Genomic DNA, 20,935 nt, shown 5'->3' on the forward strand with positions numbered 1-20,935 from the left:
CATGGGGGTAGAGGAGAACTGAACTATCAAGAAAGGTTGAAGGCCTTGCCCTTGTATGCAGTGTACCACAAACTGCTTAGGGATCCTATAGTCCCAAGACCTCTTATTTCCCCACATACCAAACAATCCTACAAACATTAAAATCAGAGATCTGAACCCGCTTTAGCAAATAAATTGTGCAAAGAGATGAATTCATCTTGCAGTGACTATTCCTTCTCTGAAAACTTCCTCTCCAGATCAAGCAATGCGATATAATATTTTCTTTTAAGAAGGAATTAAACAACTGGAAGGGTATTCATAAATTCATCATGGTATGATTGACCTATTGCTCCTTGTAAAAGTAGGTAGGGTCTAAGGGTTGGTACTGGCATAGTGTTAATGGCCAATTAGTCCAGTTACCTTATACATTCTATGGCTCGAATATTCTCAAAAAAACTAAATAAAAAAATACAATTCAGCATATGTATGAGGGAAAGAGGTTCAAAGGAGAAGTTAAGTAAGTGCTTGCTAACATAACTGAGTGTGCGTGTGTGCGGAGGGGGGGGGGACTTGCATTAGGAGTCTGGGTTTACATGTTTCTTCTTCAGCATGCAATAAGTACTCAGAACAAGCTGGTGCAAAAAAGATGGCCTTGGAAATGGAGTCTAACAGAAGACCTCTCAATTGTCCAGAAGTTTGCCTCATTTTTGGCCTGTTCCTGTGCTTTTCTAGCAAATCATTGATTTTTTTTTAAAGTTATTAAATAATGACAGACACTTGAGTTTCAGACTTTATATCATTCAGAATACGCATGACAATTCAAAATGTGTCATTCTATCGACTTTCTGGGTTTATCAGTGTAATATTCAATATCTGTCCCTGATTTTGTTCGTTTGTGCAAAACTCTTGCACTAAGAGTTTGAAAGGTATGGACTTTAGGTGGCTGGAAGGGTGTAAACTCATCTACAACATGACCACTATCTTACCAACAAGTTAATACTCCCTGGCTAAAAAGAGGTACTGTAACTTGGGGTCTGGCTTTCCTGCTTGCTCTGAAAGCAAATTTTGGCTCAAGTGACCTTAAAAGGCACGAGGGAAAATTGTAAGGAAATTATGTGGTTCAAGCATTTATGGTTCAAACCTCTCCCAACCCAGCTTTTTGTGCATATCCCTTAATTGGCTTAAAATGCACATTTATGATTAGCACAAGTAGAAAACTATAATTCAAAGTGGAAAGTGACTATGTTGAAACAGGGAGGAAGCTCAAGAAACAAGGAAAGATTGGGATTTTGGATGCAGGTCTTTAAGGAGAAGAACAATAATCATACAGAATATTATATCCATAAAGTAGGAGAAAGTATTCTGGGACGTAAGCCAACAGAGAAATTGAGAAAGGAGATTCTGCCAAGCGGGATGATTACAATTATGGAAACAGACAAAGGAAGAGGAGGCTGGAATTTATTGGAGGAAACTGACAAAGGAACAAAGGTATTGGGAGCAAGTATCTCCCAAATAGGCAACAAAATCTAGAAGATTTAGGATTTTTGCTTAGAAATGTTTACCTAGACAGTTTTATATCCTCAGGTAGATAGCAAATTTTGGAGGTGTGACTGGGAAGAAAAGGGTAACTGGGAACATATTTTCTGTGAGTGCAGTGAGATGGTGGACTTTAAGGATTCCCTGCAGGATGCACAGTCGGAAATGCTGGATGACCAGATTGGTGTGTCGAGGGAGATAATTTAAACAACTGGAACTGAGGTCTTTAGAAAAAGGTAGGCGCAAGCTACATAGGAAAAAATAGGAATTGTGGGAAGAATACATACAAGGAAGGAATGAGGTTTAAAAGATGGCATGACTTAAATTAGCTACGTAATGTTTGACTATAAGTGATGTATAATGTTATCAACTGGGAGTGCGTCGGTATGGTTTGTGATGTAAAATGTTTACAACTAGGATTGTGTTGGTGTGGTTTATTTTCATTATATAAATTTATGATTGCTTATGTCGTAAGTGATGGTTTAATAAATATGTGCCTTGTTTAAAAATAAGCAGGAATTGAATTATGCAATATTGCTTAGGGTATATAATATATAGCAATATATGTGAAGCATAATGGGTAATCTCTTTACTACTGTACAGAGCTTTTACCAAAAGGGGTGACAATAGTCCGAGTTGCTATTTGTAATGGTATTCATGAATAAAATTAACGGTGCGATTGAAGGAATTATTTGTGTGCATTACTATTTGACTCATCTTTGTGATTACTTAAATACAGTGAATATTGTATACGCTTTATTTGTGCGCAAGTTGTGTGAATTGAATTTTCATTCATGCGGGTGCGGGTTCCGTGAGGCTGGAGGCGTGTTTAGGGTGGGATTTGCTACTGCGCATCCTGCGAGGTACTACACTTGGAGATTATCGCATAATGTTTGTTAATTGCAACTTGTTAAAACGGTTTGATTGCTTTTAAACAAATGTAAATGTACATATGTCACAAGTGAGAATTCAATTAAGGTGTTTAAAAAGTAAAAAAAAGTTTGTTTTTCTTATCCACTAACAAATGAGACATCTCACGCAGCGTAGAATCTCAACCTCGACAAACTGAAGGCGACAGCAGTGGCACACATTATTATTGTCCCACAAAACAAATACCATTTTATAAAGAAAAATCAATAACTCTAGTTGGAGTAATACTAAATCTGATATTACAATTCACCGTGCTGTGTGCGGATGATTTTCTGATGTTAACTGTACGTTTTAAAATTAGTGACAATTGCTACCAGACAGTTTAAGTAAACTGCTCATATTTCTTTTCACAAATACAACTGAAGCATTCTGTAACTGCAATGTATTAATCCAAGACTAATGTGATAGTTACATTCCTATCGTACAATCAGTTTACGTTTTCAATTATAGAAAGCAAATCCAAGTGCGTGCAGCGGGTGTACATATGGGGGGGGGGGGGGGGGGTTAAGATTATTACTGCAGTTCCCCTTAAAATCGACTAGAGTACTTCGCTATCTCCAGGACGCAAAAAAACAATGTAAAATGACAGCTCACGTTCCAACTCAGCGAGAACTTCTAACTCATCCGCAAAATGCTCTTCATAGTCGTCTTCAATACCGTACATCTCGTCATATTCGTCCATTTTTTACAGTCTTCAATTACTAAAATTAGTTCAATGCTTTAGCAGACTGTCACTTTTATAATCCTTAAGGACTATTTATTTTAATAATTGCATCCACAAGCAACTTCTTCGAAACTGAAAATTCCCGCGAAAGTTTCACTCATTCAGTTCCAGGTTACAGTGCTTAATAATTGGCCAGCTAGTGTTAATGCCGGAAGAGTAAAAGAAATCCCGATTGGAGAAAGCATGCTGTCAATCATGAGGGGCATCCCATTTGTGCTGCATGTACGTCTCTCAGGTAAACAAGCGTTTGAATATTCTTAAATATTAAAGGATTGCTATTGCGTGTTGCAGTGTCCTAAGCTATAATGTGTAACATTTTACGGGGGCACTTGTAAAGTCATTGTAAATAATTATAACATTGATTATGCTATTTTATTTAGTAAATAGTCAAAAATAATATAACTTTGTTATACGCAGTTTCCGTTTAAGAAAATAACGTCATCATTTTACTGCAGATTAAAATATTTCTTGTTTTGGCTTGTGTTTGTCGCCTGCAAGGGTTTCTCAAATGCTGAATTCCAACCCGACTTGATTTTGCTTGCACGTTCTTTTTATTGTGAGGGTATGATATACTGTGTAAATGGGAGTGGAGTAAGTGAATGAAACTGAATGTCTGTTGTACCTAATATATATATTTACCGAGAGACTCTCTACGTATGGATAACAGATTAAATAATTTCCCACGATTAGGCCGCTGAGAATTGTTTCCACTGTGAACTGGAGGACTTATTTTTGGAGAGTTGACAGCGTTATTGTGTCTTCTGTACTTTCATGGCTCCTCTTTCCACTAATTTGTTAGATAGTTATATTGATTTGCTAGCCCCGACTGGCCTTGCCCATTTTCAGCCAGTTTCTCAGGGAAAAAAATCTAGTAACTATCATTAAACAATGAGTATATTAATTATATGATTTAGTTTGGTGTATATTGAAAATAAATCAGAACTTAGCAGTGTGTGTTAAGAGAACTTAAGCACAGAGAACGAGTGTCATTTGAGTTTTATCATGCAGCTAAAGGTAATTACAGAAATACAAAAGAAACATAGCAAATAATATGCTAACACAAAAAATGAACACAATACAGTAACTAATACGTAAGTCAGTGTTTTGTAATAGTATCTTATTCAGAAGTTAAGATATGTGCAATGTAATTAGAATTACTCATGGGCTAGTAGATAAATTGTATGTAATTGCACATGCTGACTTGTACATTTAGTGTGGAGACGTCTTTCAATAAAATCCCAAATGCTTACTTAGAAGAACTTTGCCACATATGAGTGGATGTATTAAGTGTATTATTACATTTATGCATGGATATAAGAAGATAAACTCTCTCGACTAGGCATCAATCTATATGTTACCAGATGGGTAGCAAACTGTCTCACTGATAGAACCCACCTAGTCAAAATAAGGGAAGCCAACACAAGAAGTAGACCCGTAAAAAGCGGTGTACCCCAGGGATCTTTCTTGGAGCCTCCGTTGTTTGGGATATATTTTTCTGAGGTCCAGACCAAAACCAGTGGGCTATGGCTGATCAAGTTTGCAGATGACTGCAAACATGGCCTCAAACTGGCTCAAACTAGTTGCTTTCTTATGTAGTGAGTGTATGTCAAACTAGTTTAAAACTTGTGTTTGCATTAAGGCAGTTTCAGTCCCTTTTGTATGTATGTTCTTAAATCCAGTAAATCTGTTGTTTTCCCCCATTTATTGACTGTTGACAGTAAGCATGAGTATCATTTTGCAAAGTTACTCCCCTTAAGCTATTTACCAGGCAAAGAAACCTTTGACAAAATTGAGTAATATTGAGTGTACTAATACTGCTTTCACTATTTTTAGTGTTAAATTAATGAGTTTTTACTATAATTAGTTTATTGATTTCTTCTGGTGGCAGAAGATGGTTCCCAGACTAATTCTGGGCATTAATTGCTACAGAGGCCAAAATCAAGTGTCTTGTTATTAGTTGGAGTGCTCTGTTGAGCTTTTTGTTGTTTCTCTGTAGAACCTAATCCCACAGTTTTTACTGTACTTTAAATATTCATTAGGAAGTCCATCTAAATATTATCCTAAGCAGCCCAAATTCCAAACAGTTATAGTCACCTGTGCCCAAGGAAATCTTCCTGTTGAAACCATAGATCACTTCCCCACAACTTCTGTAGCCAGCTTGATTGAAATGTGTTTTGAGTCAGTGTAAGATCATTTCATGCTAGTATGATGATCATCTGTTTCTTCAAACATCGTGACACAGTGCGTGAGAGAGGTACATATGGAATATCTTTGGCAAAAATTTCATACAGAGTAAACTAGGAAACCCAAATCCTTATCAGTAGACCACACACCGCACCTCACCAAGGCCATCATAATACGGATAATCTGTAATATGCTGATGTTCTAAAGATTAGCTTCCCTAAACTTCAAAGATCTCCAAAATATAACACAGGAACAAATCACACTCAGCAAGTTCAGCCTACTTCCTCACATAGTACAGAAAGTCTCAATGTAATGGAAGCTGAGCCCATACGACAGGCATCTACCTAACCAAACATTTTAGTTATAGGTGACCATTGTAAGACATACAGATGTACCTCATACCAGACTGAGCAAGGAAAGAGTGATTGTTAGTTGCTTGTCTGGTGCCAGGATCCAACAGATCACACACACTCAAGTCCTTGAATAACTAGTACCAGTATGACTGTCCTAATGCACATGAATGCTAGTGACTTGAGATACATCTCCCCACTCTATATGAAGGACATGATGGAGCTCTAAGACTATACGTCCTGGGCAGGTATGAGTCTAGCAATGAACAACATTATACCTTCTCCAGGGATAATTCTGCAAAATGAGGAAAAAAATAACGGACTTCAACAATTGGCTTAGTTTTTGGTGACATTCAAAGGGGGTCCAGTATTTGTCAGTCAGGGAGGATATGATAAACAGACCATGGTATTTCACCAGGGATAGCCTGTGTCTCTCCCCTCTAGGGTTTCAGTTATTGGCAAAGACCTTGTCCACCCCTATAGTGCATTTTTAGGCAGTGTCAGCCTGATAGACCTACCAACATAATAAACAAGCTTCTAGCACTGACATATTTTCCTTTGCTTAAGTAAGTAGCTTCACTCCCTACAAAATCATCTTCTTTCGGCTGGTCCCGTTAGGGGTCCCTACAGCAGATCAACTGTTTCCATTTCTTCCTGTCCTCTGCATCTTGCTCTGTCACACCAACCACCTGCATGTCCTCTCTCACCACATCCATAAACCTTATCTTAGGCCTCCCTCTTTTCCTGTTACCTGGCAGCTTCATCCTTAGCATCTTTTTCCCCAATATACTCTGCATCATTCCTCAGCACATGTCCAAACCAACGTAATCTTGCCTCTCTGGCTTTGTCTCCAAACCTTCCAACCTGGGCTGACCCTCTAATATACTTATTCCTAATCCTGTCCATCCTTGTCACACCCAGTGCAAATCTTAACATCTTCAACTCTGCCACATCAAGCTCTGACTCCTGCCTTTTTGTCAGTGCCACTGTCTCCAGGCCATATAACATAGCTGGTCTCACTACCCTCTTGTAGACCTTCCCTTTCACTCTTAATGGTACTCGTCTGTCACAAATCACTCCTGACACTCTTCTCCACCCACTCCATCCTGCCTGTACTCTCTTCTTCACCTCTCTTCCACACTCACCACTACTCTGAACTGTTGATCCCAAGTACTTAAATTCATCCACCTTCGCCACCTCTACTCCCTGCATCCTCACCATTCCTCTATCCTCCCTCTCATTCACACACATAAAGATGTAGACATCCATGTAGTGACTGAGACATGGTTTATAAGGCAAAGAGCAATCTGGGTGTGCAGGGCTGTAATGCCTTCCACATGTTTAGATCAACTACTGCACAAGAAGGGAAAAAAAAGTTGGAGGTGTCTCATTCTTCATCTAGAAGAGGATCACATCAAGGCTAGTAAAGTAATATGATGCATTAGAGCTCCTTTGTGTCCAAATAACTATTATAAAGATTCCGTATCTGTTAGTTAGCTATATAACTCCTTCTGTGACCCAAGAAAGTCACACCACCAATCTGCAGGAACTAGAATCACTCATTAAATCAAGTATCCCTTTCCTAAGAGAGCTAAACTAACTATAAACTGTGAAACCTACACCATGTCTGGTGTAAAAGCACAGAGATTCCTGGACTTTTTTATATAAATGCCCTGGAACAGTTAGTCAGAGTCCTCACTAGGGGATCAGTGATCTCTAATCTTGTTCGTAGGTCCTTGCTAATATGGGAGCATCTTGCACCGTCTTGCATATCTTCATCACTTGTTAGTTGTGACCATAAAGCTTAACTCCTTCAAAATAAAATTGAAACCATAGACCCCTTCCATATAAGGTTCCTTCTGAAATTTCGAGTGCAAATCACAGCTAGTGAGTTTACTAATATCCAGACACAAAAAACACCAGAAATGTCTTCTAAGCACTTTATTACAGGTTTAGTACTTTCATCCATCGATGTGTATGGGCTTTAAGCCACTTGCAGCTTACAATGTACTCATTTATAAGTTTTAAACAAAGTAATTTGATTAACCACCGCAATAATAAAAACATTGTTCATCATTCACAGTGCTGAGTGGCATATGGATTTTTTTGTCTACACAAACTCACGCTGGCAGCTTTCCAGAGCTCAGAATCCACTCTACTAACTCTCTGTGATGGGGGATTGGCTAGGCCCCTCCCATCACAGGAAGTTTAAATCCTGTCACAGAAAGGCAAGATATACAGTCTTTTATTGCCAGCTGTATGACTCACACAGTTGTCTCTTTAGCAGCTTCCAGACTCCAGTAAAATCTCTTTGGGAAATTCCATTCCTCGTTGGTAATTTCATTCTATTTTATTTAAAGACTGTATTAAAATCACTAAAACTAATGCCCAACTCAGAATTGTACTTGAACACATCTCTAAAAAACAACAAACAAAAAAATGCAGGAAATATCCATAGACACCTTAAATATTCCTTTTATTACTTCCAAATACTGTTAAGATGTCATCAGAACAATTAATCCTCACAATAAAAATCTGCTACATGTACACAAGCTTACAAATTGTGTACTTGATATCATTTAAATTTTAAATTAATACTAATTGATACATGATCATTTAAACTAGTCTTCCTGTCCGATTCTGACTTTAGCTGCCAATGTAACACCTTTGACAACAATTCATTTTCTCAATCACCCTAACTTTCTTTCACCTGTATTCTTTCTAATACAAAGAAAACAAACTTATTAAAGTAGTCACCAGATACATTACCCTAAATGTGTTACGGTGATAATGACCTTGATTTTTTTTATATATATATATATATATATATATATATATATATATATATATATATATTACTTGTAGTAACAAAAGTACCTATATTAATAAATCTGACTGTTTGCATGATCCACACTTTACCGGAAATCTGTTTAACTTTCACTTTACTGTTTTATAATCTAGTTTTTATATTTAAATCATGTTCATGTGTATAACTAAACTGGGGCTTCTTCCATATTTTATCCATCAGCCCCTCTTCCATTTTAAAAATAGTTCAGGGTTTCTTTATTATCATTTGTTTTTTTTTTTTTTCAGCCAAATATGGTAAACTTAAGTAACTGATATAAGCTTCACCTTCCTTTTCAACCTTTCCTTTCATAGATTTTCACCGTATGGGAGCAAAAGATTCATATCCTTTCTTGTATACTTGTCCAATAATATTAATAGGATAACATCTATCCAAAAACATTTTTCTGCTTATCCACTTTTCTCAAAAATATTGTATCATCATATGTTAAATGTGGAAGTCTGACATACTGACTTTTTATAATATTATGTTTAGCGTGTGTCAACTTGTGTAATGTAAAAATTAATTGTTATACGTGGACTTTTAGACCCAAATTGTTGTCTGTGTATAACTTTGTATGTGTACATCTAAAACGTTAATACCTCTATTAAAGTACGGTTTACTGTTGAATTAACAAAACTGCATCAGTCAACTGGTCACAATGTCAAGCCGAAATGCTGAATCTGTACTGTCGAAAAGGCAGCCAAGTTGAAATTGAATACATTGACACCTGTAGTTTGATGTATTTGACATGCTGTACAGTTTAACGTACAGTGACACTCCAGTCAACGTGTATTGTACTATTTTGCAAGGGGGCAAACCCCCCGCCCTGCACCCCCACACTTCCTGCAAATTATATATACCAACTCCGAAATTGCAGTACAGTGAGGAAATGAGTTAATTCCCTGTTTTCTCACTGAACCGCAATCTCCATTCACAATGCAGAACTCTGATAATTAACCTACACTACCCATTCGCTGTAGTGTAGTCTGTTTTCTTGTTTGGCATTCTGCACATTCGAAAATGCTTTTGACCACATGCCAGTCGAGTAAACTGAAATAAATATACATAAACCTCAAAAAAGTAGTATCTGTTAAATAAAATATAAATTAATTTATTGAAAATACCGTTTGAGGAGGTATAATTTTTCCCATTGACATAAAACAATGTTAGTGAATGTTAGTGCAACCATGACACCCATTGCTGCACCCAAAAATCTGTCTTAAATATTTCCCTTCAAATATAAAATAATTATTGGATAAAATCAATTCCATTAATTCACAAACAAAATTAATCTGACCCACATCTAAATGACAAGGGTCAATAAGTGCTTGTCTGAATAAATCCATGAATAAGTTGTTCACATCTAGATTCACAAAAAATAACATCATCCATGTCCATATTCCTTAACAAACCTAATAAATGCCAGGAATCCCAAAGGACCTAGAAGAATGTATATTGAACATCTTACTGTCATAGCCAAATGTATAGTTAGTGTCTCTCTTTTGCTACCTCTAGCAGAAATAATAGGCTGTAATGGTGGATCTTTCTCATCTTTGTCAATTTTAGGTATACTGAAAATATATACATTTTTCGGTTTAATTTCCAAAAGTATTTTTACCAGTAGGCTGACTGAAGACATCATATAAGAGCATGTCAGTCTTATTGTAGCTAAAAATACTAATTCCTTGAAGAAATTGAATAAAAATTGTCATCCTGCAACAAATTAAAAATGTTGCTTCTACAAGTAACAGAAACGGTTATAACCACCCATGCCTGATTATCAGGTCTCATTATGTGAATGCTGTCATTTAAAGACAACTCATTCAAAATCTTTAATTCCTGCAAACTCAAATTTTGAAACCTGTTCTTCTTTTTGTTATTTAGCAGCTCAGGTATATCCGATTGTACATGATATTCAAATCTAGCAACTATAGGCAGAAGTGGTCGATTATATAAACTTGTTTGTAAACACCTTAATTTTTGATCTGATGATGTCAATCTTCTTCTGTTCTTGACTCATGGGTAGTCGGTGTAGATCCTCTGAACTGGTCCAGCTAATACAGCTCATGCCAGCCACAAATCTCTTAAGCTAATACTCTTACCCACAACACCCCTTTCCAATTTACCCCTGATCTTGTTTCCAGCTCTTATAGCAAGATGCGTCAGCTGACTCTCTTTTCGCAGGTAAGTAATATTTAAACTGTATAGTCTTTCTACCTTTCTTTTCTATAAAACCTTAATATTCTTCATTTCTCTATGCACCTTTTCATTTGTGAGTGAGTTTCCTTATGGTTGTACTTCCATACCCATTGGTATTCCTTTCCCTACCATCACTGGTTGTTTTTCCTCTCTACCATTGTGGTAGTTCTTTCTACCATTGTTGGTAGAACTTTCTCCCTTTCCAATCTATCTGTGTGTGTGTTTCTAATCAAAAAAAAAAAAACTCTTTTGCCTATCCTGTCCTTTTTCTTTCTTTTTGCTATGTCTGACCAGAAACCACTTGGTTTCAAGAAATGCACTTCCTGTGGGCATAAGATCTCACTGTCTGCCCACAGGGAGTATGTTTACTCCCTTGGGCCTGCCCATCTGGACTCCCACTATGAGGTGTGCATAGTGTTCCACCCTAGGGCCCTGGTGGATAGGAGGAGCAAGCATATCCTCAAGGGCTTGCTCCCTCCATCTTCCTGTTCGGGCATGCCTTACACTTTGGGGGCACAACCCCCCCTCCAAAAAGTCCTGGAAGAGGAAATGCTCACCCACGAGGTCCTTCTCGGAGCCATCACAGAAGGCTCCAAGAGTCTCTGAATCAACCCACTGTGACCCGGGGTCCTTGGTTCCTATCTCCTTTCCTTTGCCCCGATCATCCTCCATTCACGGCCGAGTGCTACTTCCGTGGCTGTTCCGTCCATTTCGGCCCCAAGCTCGGCACTGACCGGACTGTCCAGGAGGTATCCCTCCCACTTGTCCAGGAGATCTCAGAGACCCCCCCCCCACCTTTTCCACTTCCTCCAGGTCTTCCCAAAGCCTTACTTCCAGGGATGTGGGCAGACTGATGAGGCTGTTCCTCGAGGCCCAGATCCAGATCTGGCTTGTGTCCATTCCACTCCATCCACATTTGGATCCATGAGGGTTTCCCAGTTCTGACCAGTAACTCCTCCTCCGACCTGTCATTTGGTGTTGAAGCCCTTGGTTCCATTGGTTTCTGGTGTCAGAGCTGATCGAAATTCCTTCGTCACCTCCGACTGTTTCCTCGACATACTCGGCCCTGACCATGTCAGTTCCAAGTGTGTCTCGGAGCCATAGTTTTGAGGTCGGCTCCAGGGAAATTGATGTTAACTTCAAAGTTTTTGGAACTGTCTTTCTCCCTCAAGGTGTCAGCCTTTGACAGCTCGGCCCCGACTCCCCGTCTGAAACCAGAAGCTTGGGCCCCTGGGAGGCGTCTTTATTGGTGGTTTTGGCACCGGGGGGACTACCTTCAGAGGGTCGGAGTCCTTCTGTTTTTGACATGGTGGAGAGGGTTCACTCCCACTCTGAGAGAGCCTCGGTGTACACCTCCTCAGAACCTCCCCATCCCTGTTCTGGTCTGGTGCCTGAGGTCTCAAGTCTGCCACGTGGACAGCTGGGCCAGGAAAGCCTCCACAATCTCCCATCTGGATCCCCAAGAGTCTTGGGACACCTCCCTGGAGTGTCACACAGAGGTGATCCTCTGGAAGAGGTTGTGCAAGAGGAGGTACATGGATTCTCCAGAGGAATCCATCACCACTGACACCGGTTTCGAGGAAGGAGAAGGGTCCCCCAGGTCGCCACCTGATGAAGTCTCCTTTGGAGACATTCTAGAAGTCCTATGCCAGAGGGGTGGTTTTTCTGCATACAACCCTTCCTCAGATGAATCAGTTCTGTGGGAGGCTTTTCGGTCCTACTCATCTGTCTAAATGGGTGTCTCCCCCTGCCAACTCCCTTATCGAGCTAGTGTCGACTAGGGCATGGAAGAAGCCAGATACAGTAGAGCTGATCCCTGAGCAGGCAGACAAGATTTTGAGTGCCCCTTCGGACAAGACTGTCTGCACCAAGGGTATCCTAGTAGATACTATGGTTGTCACAGCAGCTACCAAAGAAAGAGCTCGCACAAGAGTGCTCTTCTACCACCCTCCCAACAGAGAATCATGAGTGTGGGACAGATTTGGAAAAGAGTTTATACCTCTTCCACATTTAGCTTGAGGGCATTGAACTACCTATCGCATTTTACAAGGCTGCAAAGGGATTTGTTGAAGGAACTTTCTAGCTCATTCCCTGGGTCCATGCCTGTGGAGGAAAAAATACCTTTTCCTCCAGACTGGCCACCCTCCAGTCACTGGCTAATGCATGCATGAGGCTGATGTACGCTACAGAGGGTACCTCAAGGGAGGCCAGTTCCGGCATCTTTTGACCCCCACTCAACATGGCTTTAGGCCACACCACAGCACCTCCACTCCCCTCCTATCTTGCACTCACACTGTTGCTAAAGCCAGGGACAAACACCTCCTCCTGTCTTGCCTCTTTCTTGACCTCTTTATAGCTTTTGATACCATCTCCCATTACAAGCTACTTTCTAAGCTTACTGACCTTAATCTCTCCTCCTCTACTATTCACTGGTTCTCAAGCTATCTATCAAATATGCTCCAGTCTGTTAGATGGCAATCTGCTTGCTCCCCTTTCCTACCTATCTAAACTGGTGTCTCAAGGCTCAGTCCTTGGCCCCTCCTGTTCAACATCTTGACCAATCATCTTTACTCCTCCTGCAACACCTCCTCCCTCATACAGTATGTCAGTGACCCTACTCCTGTCTCTTGTGCTGACAACATCTCTGAACTTCTTTATATCACCCAAAACTCCTTCTCATCTGTGGAAAAATGGCTCACAGAGCATCAAATTATACTCAACCTCCAAAAAACTAATTCCTACTATTTCTCCTCAAAACTCTCCACCACCTTAAATCCACCTTTACTATTTCTTTGCTAGATAACACTCTCATCAAAGCTGAGCCTCATACTAAGTTACCGGATACAATAATCTATGACCAACTCAAATTCAACAACCATATCCAACACTGTTTCAAAAAAACTGAAACTGGGTCTTCTCTACAGGAATAAAAAATTTCTTGCTCCCAACTCCAAACCCACCCTTGCCTATCTCCTTCCATGTCTCCTCTGCCTCCCCTATCCTAACTCGCCTCCAGTCAAACCTTCTCTCCAAACTAGAACAAGTGTACAATAACATAGCCAGATTCACCAGTAACCACCCTTATAAATTCCATCATTGCCTTGCACTGAAACAGCTTCGATGGCTAGAATTCCCCCAGCTCTTACTACTTGACTTGCTGCAGCTGACACACTCCCTACTCAATAAACCGCTAGCCTGCCCATCACTCTCTACCTTAGTATCCTCTTATACCCAACCCGGTGTCTTCGTAGTTCTGACCAGCACCTTCTAGACATCTGTAAACCCAACAAAACCTACAGTAAACTCCTATAAGCACTCTGTGTCCCTTGCGTGGAATAGGCTAATAGGCTACCACCTCACATTCGTAGCATCACTTGTTCCAGCTGCTTTAAAACTGAAGTCAAGCACTACTTTCTGAACTTAAAAGCTTGTCCTTGCTTAAATCCTCCATAATCTGCATTTTCCTTTTCTTTTCACTACCTGTTTACATCTAATAATTCAATGACTAATCTGCTCGCTAGACAGTACTACATTGTCTCTTTTCACTACCTGTTTACATCTAATAATTCAATGACTAATCTACTCGCTAGACAGTACTACATTGTCCTACTTGGGAAAGATATGTCCTTATTGTAAATACTTAAATGTACTAGTTGTATTTACTTCATTTTGTTTTATTTTTATTACAGTTATTCATTTCATCTGATTACTGCATATGTAATTTCACAGCAAGAGGTTCTCCCGTTTGATTCTTGGCTGGAGAGCCTTCTGTGTGGAGTCTGCATGTCTTCCCTGGGGTTGAGTGACGTTAAAGACATGCAGGTAGGTGCGTGCATGAATGGGTGTGCCTTCTTTGAAGGTTGGGTGTCGGGCCGGCAACTTGGCACCGTAAAAATCCACTGCCAATCATTAGTGGACTGGAGTTCCACTGTGGTGACCCCTAACCGGGAAAAGCCGAAAGACACTCGACTGCATATGTAATTTTTGCTTATGTTGTATTGCTGCATTGTTTTTCTTGGGTTTTGCATATTGCCTACTATGCTATCTTTTTATGTTTGTATTGCTGGAGCTTTTCTCCTCAGGTCTCCACTGAAAATGGGCCATTGGCTCAGATGGACTAACCCAGTTAAATGCCAAATAAGTAATAAAAATAAATAAATAAGGCACCATGCCTGGATGAGGCTGTGTGACTTTGCGGAACCATTCAAACAGTCCTTTATCAATGCCCCCTTTGACGGCTCCAATTATTTGGACCTATGCTTCATGACACACTCTACCTCAGCAAAAAAGGACAGAAAGAGCATGCCATCGGGATCTGTTTTTCTACCCCACAAAGGTCTTTTCTAGGAACCAGTGTGGGAGTAAAAAGATGTGGTTTCATAAGTCGCAGGGTTTTTTTCAAAATGTGCAGGGAGATTTTTTTCCACCAGGGGGCATGGGGGGAACAACCAAAATGGAAGATGCCGTCCATGCAGCTGAAGGAGGTCTGCAAAACCAAGAGTCATGAGAAACTTTATCAGATTGACCCATCCAGCACTCCTAAGTAGTTACCCAGCTGCCTTCCCCTGGAGGCAGGTGGGGGGGGGGGTGCTTCTCCCTGCACCTAGTAGCCTGGGAGACCATCACAAATGATTGCTGGATTCTAAGGATTGTGTCCAGAGGATACTACTTTGCCTTTTTAGAAACTCCCAAACAAAGAAATTGCCTCCCTGATGCTCTACCCAGTCAGAGGGAGGATCTGTCCTTAGAAATAGAAAAATTACTAAGCAAAAAAGTCATCCAAAAGACCCCCCCCCCCCATCAAGTTGTATCCAGTGTTTACTCCAGGTTCCTTTTAGTGCCCCAAAAAACAGGGAACTTTTTTATTTATTGATTGGTTGCATTTGTTTACCGGGAAAGTCCACTGGGCCTGAGAAGAGCCCATTTTCAGTGGAGGTCTGGGGAGAAAAGCTCCATATTAATTACTTACAAATAAAGTGTTTAACACAATAAGTGCAGTGTGTATAAGACAGTAGTAACACACAAAATAAAGAATAACTGCACAGAATAATGTGATAACATAGAATCATTTGATAAAACAGAGGAGAATTATTTGCTACTCAGGTGCCTATGAAAATGAAAAGTGTAAATGTGTAAGTAAGATTATTAGAAGACAGAAGAATTTAGCATACAGGAAAGAGAGAGGGAGGCAGAAGGCTAAGGTGGGGATAGCAAAGGCTAAAGTGACAGCCGAAGGAATTGGTTTGAAAGAGAGAAGAGGTGGATAGACTAGTCATAGAGTGTAACAGAGTAAGAAGGACTAGCGGACGATTCTGAACTTGATCACCTTGAACAAGTCGGTGAAACACACGAAGTTCAGGATTCTGTTCATCTTGCGTCTTCTGAAGATGAACGATTGGTGTAGACCTGAAGGACGCGTACTACCACATAAAGATGTACAGATGCCCCAGGCAGTATCAACATTTCAGACAAGGAGCCAGTCACTACCAGTTCAGATCACTCCCGCTTGGCCTCAACACAGCCCCCGAGGTGTTCACCAACTGTTTGGCAGTGGTGGCAGCGCACCTCAGGCTGCAAAGTTTCCAGATTTTTCCTTATCTGGATGACTTGCTTCTGACAGCATCAGCCAAGCATCTACTGATCCAGGCCAGGGATTACCTTTTATATCTGTTACCTCTTCTAGGAATCACAATCAGTATTCAGATATCTCAGCTGTAACTAGTTCAGATTATAGATTTTATTGGAGCATGTGTGGATACAATAGTATCTCAAGCCTTTATAACTACAGAGATAATTACAAATTTAAGACTTCTCAGACCGATTCTGGCCAGCCTGATTCTCAGACCATTGAACTCTGGTGGCCACTGTAACTCTTTTACGTACTGCGTGCCTACACATGCAGATCCTGCAATGGACATTAGTGGTCCAATGGTCTCTTCACAGGAATCCCTTGAGTTTTCCTTCAAACTCTCCTGATTATGTAAGAATTCAATGCTTTGATGGCTTCACTCTTCAGATATTTCTCAAGGACAGCCATTTATCCTTCCTCCCCCAAACACCATAATGACCATGAATGGCTCTCAGGTAGGGTGGGGGGCATTATCTGGGTAGGACAGTTCAAGGCACGTGGACACCCCAGGAGACCAACTTGCATATCATTGTGGTGGAGATGAGGGCTGTTCTTATACCTTTGTAAGATCTTCACAGCCTTCTACCTCTAAGGACTATTGCAATACAAACATACATTATGTCTGTGGTGCGGTCCATCAACAAACAGGGGGGTATTGCAATACAAACATACATTATGTCTGTGGTGTGGTCCATCAACAAACAGGGGGGGGACCAGGTCCTACCCCCAGTGTTGGGAAGCAATGAGGTTGTGGCAGTGGGCGATCTCTACCAACTGCTTTCTGATAGCAGTGCACATTCGGGGAGATTCCAACATATTAGCAGACAGGCTCAGCAAAGTGTTACTCCTTCCTCATGAGTGGTCTTTAAATCCATCCACATCAAAACTGATCTTCCAGAAATGGGGTCAACCTTGCTGCAGGCTGTTTGTGTGCCCCCTCAACAGCAAATGCAGTAGGTACCTTGCCTTGACCCCCCCCCCTTGGGGATAGTCACCCAGAGACCCTCTAGTCCCGGCTGAGCCTCCCAGTCTACTCTATGCCTTCCCTCCTTTGCCATTAATTCCCAAGTTTTGTTAGAAGGCTGTTTGGTTGAAGAGCAAGGTAATCCTCATTGCCCCCTTCTGGCTGAAACAACCTGATTCACCTTTCTTTGGTTTCATCTGATATGCCTGTAGTTGAGGTTGAAGACGATTATGGACATTCTTTCCTTCCCACCTAGACCTTCAGGGTTTGAAGCTAACTGCGTAGTTTATCCAATTCTGTTGATGGCAAAAATGTCCCAGGATTTCTTCCCCTTTCCAAAGGATTCTGATCTCATCCCTTAGGCCTTCAACCTGTAGGATTTATAAAAATAAATGGAAAAGGCTTTTCATTTGGGCACAGCAGAAGCGGGTAGACCCCCCTTTACAGCTCTATTGCAGTCATTTTTAGATTTCTTTTGGCATCCCTCTTTCAGGATGGTGCTAATTATTCTCCCGTCAAGGTCTACTTTGTAGTTATTTCCAATTTTCATTTAAGCCTAGACTCTTCCCCCTTAGCATCATCAAAACTTTATAAAGCCTTCCTTAGACGTACCTTTTTGCTTCGTTCACTGATCAAAGACCCTGTCCCTCCATGGGACCTGACAATGGTTCTGCATGCATTGGTTTATCCTCCTTTTGAGTCAGCGGCTACAGCTGACTTGACATTTATGTCTTGGAAAACCCTTTTGCTAGTGGCTATCGCCTCTGCAAAAAGAGTGTCCGAACTTCAAGCTCTTTCCCCCTAAATTCCCTTATTTAATTTTTCACAAAGACAAGGTAACTTTATGTACAAATCAGTCTTTTTTGCCCAAGGTAGCCAGGGAGAGGAACACGAATCAGTCTGTTAATCTTCCTATCTTTTTCCATAATTATCAGAATAAAGGAGAGTATGTCCTTCATCTGCTGGATGTATATAGGCAATTACATTTCTACTTGGACAGAACCAAATCCTTCAGGAAGTGTGAGCAGTTTGTATATGTCACTGAGGGAAAGAGAGGAAAATCCATTATGAAGGTTACTCTGTCTAGATGGTTGAGAGACTGTATTTCCTTTGAATATTTGGCCAGAAACATTTCCTTGCCAGGTCCTGCTAAAGGTCATTCTACAAGGTCTATGGCGACTTCTTAAGCCTTCTGGTCCAGGGTTTCGACTAAAGATATTTGTGCTGCAGCTACCTGGTCAAATCTCATACTTTTCTCTCACATTATGTGGTGAATATTATGTCCAGAATCAGGAGTGCCTTTGGCTCTTCCATACTTTGGAATATCCTTCCATGAGAGCCAGCCAGGGTTTTTCTGTAGCTGCGGACCCTGTCCAACAGGTTAATGGAAATGAAGATGACAACATCATATAAAGAAGTTATGTCTTACTATAATGTTTCATCTGTGTTGTTCATCTTCATTTTCATTAACCATCCCTCCCCCCTTCCCCCGTCCAGGGTCTTGGATGATTGGTCTTTATATAGGATAAAAACTCGAGTTTCTATACTTGAGCCAAACTCTATCTGATGTAGTGTGGAGTAGCAGAGCATTAGGGTAGAAGGGAGGAGCTCAAGTCTGGAATCTCAAGCTTGAAGAGTGGCTTGTCAGTACCGAGGATTGGAACAGAGACCCACAGGTTAATGAAAATGAAGATGGACAATGCACATGGAAAGTTATGATAAGACATACTAATAGTGTGTTGGATTTCTGCTTGAAAAAATGTTGATATTAGAGTTGGTAGAAATATTTGGGCAGGATAGCAACGCAGAAATCCTCATTACTAAGCTTCAAATGAACATAAACAAATCTTTATATATTATCTGCATTTATATACCACCCGGAAATAATATCACTACAATTGAGGCATTTCTTAGCTGGCTGTCTTCTACTTACCCCCAAGATACTATAATACTAGGTGACTTTAACATGGACTGGAAAAGTGTTAGTGCTGAAAATTCTACCTCTCATATTAACCTCCATGGATTTACCCAAACTATAACCTCCACAACCAGGATTAACAAACCTAACAAAAAAGAGAGTACATTAGACTGGATTCTCATAAACAAAGTGAAACAATCTTACAAAATAGGAACCCTGCCTGATGATGTAAGTGATCATTCCTTGACCTACATTACTAGAGAAAAGAAAGACTTCCCAAACCTCCCCACCATTAGAACAGCACGCTCTACCAAACACTTTAAGGCAGAATTATTTCAAACTGACCTTAAAGCATGCAACTGGAGCCCATTAAAGTCTCTCCCACTTGAAGGGGCAGTACAGTATTTTAACACTGCTTTCTTATCTTATCCTGGATAAGCATGCTCCCAAACATTCCATCAGAATGAAGTCTAACCCAGCCCCATGGCTTTCTAATGAAACTAGGAATCATATTCTACTTAGGAACAAAGTCTGGACTAAATGGAGAACCTATAGAAATAGCCCTGATCACCTATACTTTAGACAGCTTAGAAACGGCACAAAAAAAGCTATACTTACAGATAAAAAAACTACTGTTGTAAACTTCAGCAAACTCATCAAAATAATCCCCAACAGTTCTGGTCTTGCATTAATAAGCTCCTTTCCCCAGGTAACTCCCGAACACCCACCCCACTTGATGCAGATCCAAATACTCCCCATCTAACTGCCAATACCTTCAACTCTTTCTTTACTGACACTATACAATCTCTAGCTACTCAACTTATCTCAGAAAACTCCAGCATTCCCATCGACTTACCCCACTCTTTCTCGAAATTCAAACTACAACCCATCTCTACTTCTCTCATCTTTAAACTTATTCTAAAACTTAAACCATGTACTCCATCTGCTGACCAACTTCCTTCCCAATTTCTCCAAAAAGCAGCTAAGGAAATTGCTTACCCTTTATCTAGCCTTATAAATAGGACAATCCAAGAAGGTACCATCCCAGATATTTGGAAAATCTCCCACATTATCCCCTTACATAAAGGCGGGAACTCCAATGATTACTCTAACTATCGGCCAATTGCTCTTTTATCACCCCTAGCAAAAATTATGGAAAAATGCATTCACAAACAACTTCTATCCCATCTCTCTCAACACAACCTAATAGCACACTGTCAACATGGCTTTAGACCATCTCATAGTACCACTACTGCCCTTCTATCCTTCACAGATACCATCAATAGAAACCGTAACAAAAACCTTCTCTCATCTGCACTCTTCATTGACCTCTCTAAAGCTTTCGACATGGTTAACCATACCCTCTTAATCAATATTCTGGAATCTCTCTCCTTTGATTCTCTAGCCTTAAAATGGTTCACATCATACCTCAGCAGTAGACAACAAGCAGTCCTCTGGGAAAATCAAGTCTCATCCTTTTTACCTGTTACTATTGGGGTCCCTCAGGGCTCTATTCTTGGACCACTTCTCTTCTCCTTATTTATTAATGACCTCCATGTAGCAATTCCACAAGCCACTTGTATTCAATATGCAGATGACTCCACACTAATATGCTCATCAACCTCTCCATCTGAACTATATTCTCTTACTCAAGATGTTTTCAACACTGTAGAA

General features: G+C 40.4%; 2 protein-coding genes across 4 annotated transcripts in view; one reads left to right on the plus strand and one right to left on the minus strand.

Annotated features, from left to right (window-relative positions):
- The window catches only part of CHTF18 (chromosome transmission fidelity factor 18), a 927,562-nt gene extending 924,302 nt beyond the window's left edge, over window positions 1-3,260 (minus strand). The window contains exon 1 of the mRNA XM_044088940.1: window positions 3,040-3,260. Within this exon, the coding sequence (XP_043944875.1) occupies window positions 3,040-3,127 (88 nt within the window). The 5' untranslated portion in view covers window positions 3,128-3,260. The remainder of the gene's footprint in view (window positions 1-3,039) is intronic.
- Window positions 3,261-3,338: 78 nt separating this feature from the next.
- RPUSD1 (RNA pseudouridine synthase domain containing 1) overlaps window positions 3,339-20,935 on the plus strand; it is a 556,524-nt gene continuing 538,927 nt past the window's right edge. Inside the window, exon 1 of one of the 3 annotated variants that reach the window (XM_044089724.1) lies at window positions 3,339-3,404. Coding sequence is in view for 1 of the 3 variants with exons in the window: in XM_044089723.1 (XP_043945658.1) it covers window positions 3,750-3,760 (11 nt within the window). In the remaining 2 variants the exon portion in view is untranslated. The other 2 variants (XM_044089725.1, XM_044089723.1) reach the window with 2 other exon arrangements.

This window comes from Protopterus annectens, chromosome 12.part0 (genome assembly GCF_019279795.1).
Source record: "Protopterus annectens isolate FY-2018-M chromosome 12.part0, PAN1.0, whole genome shotgun sequence".
In the NCBI taxonomy this organism is placed as follows: Eukaryota; Metazoa; Chordata; order Ceratodontiformes; family Protopteridae; genus Protopterus; species Protopterus annectens.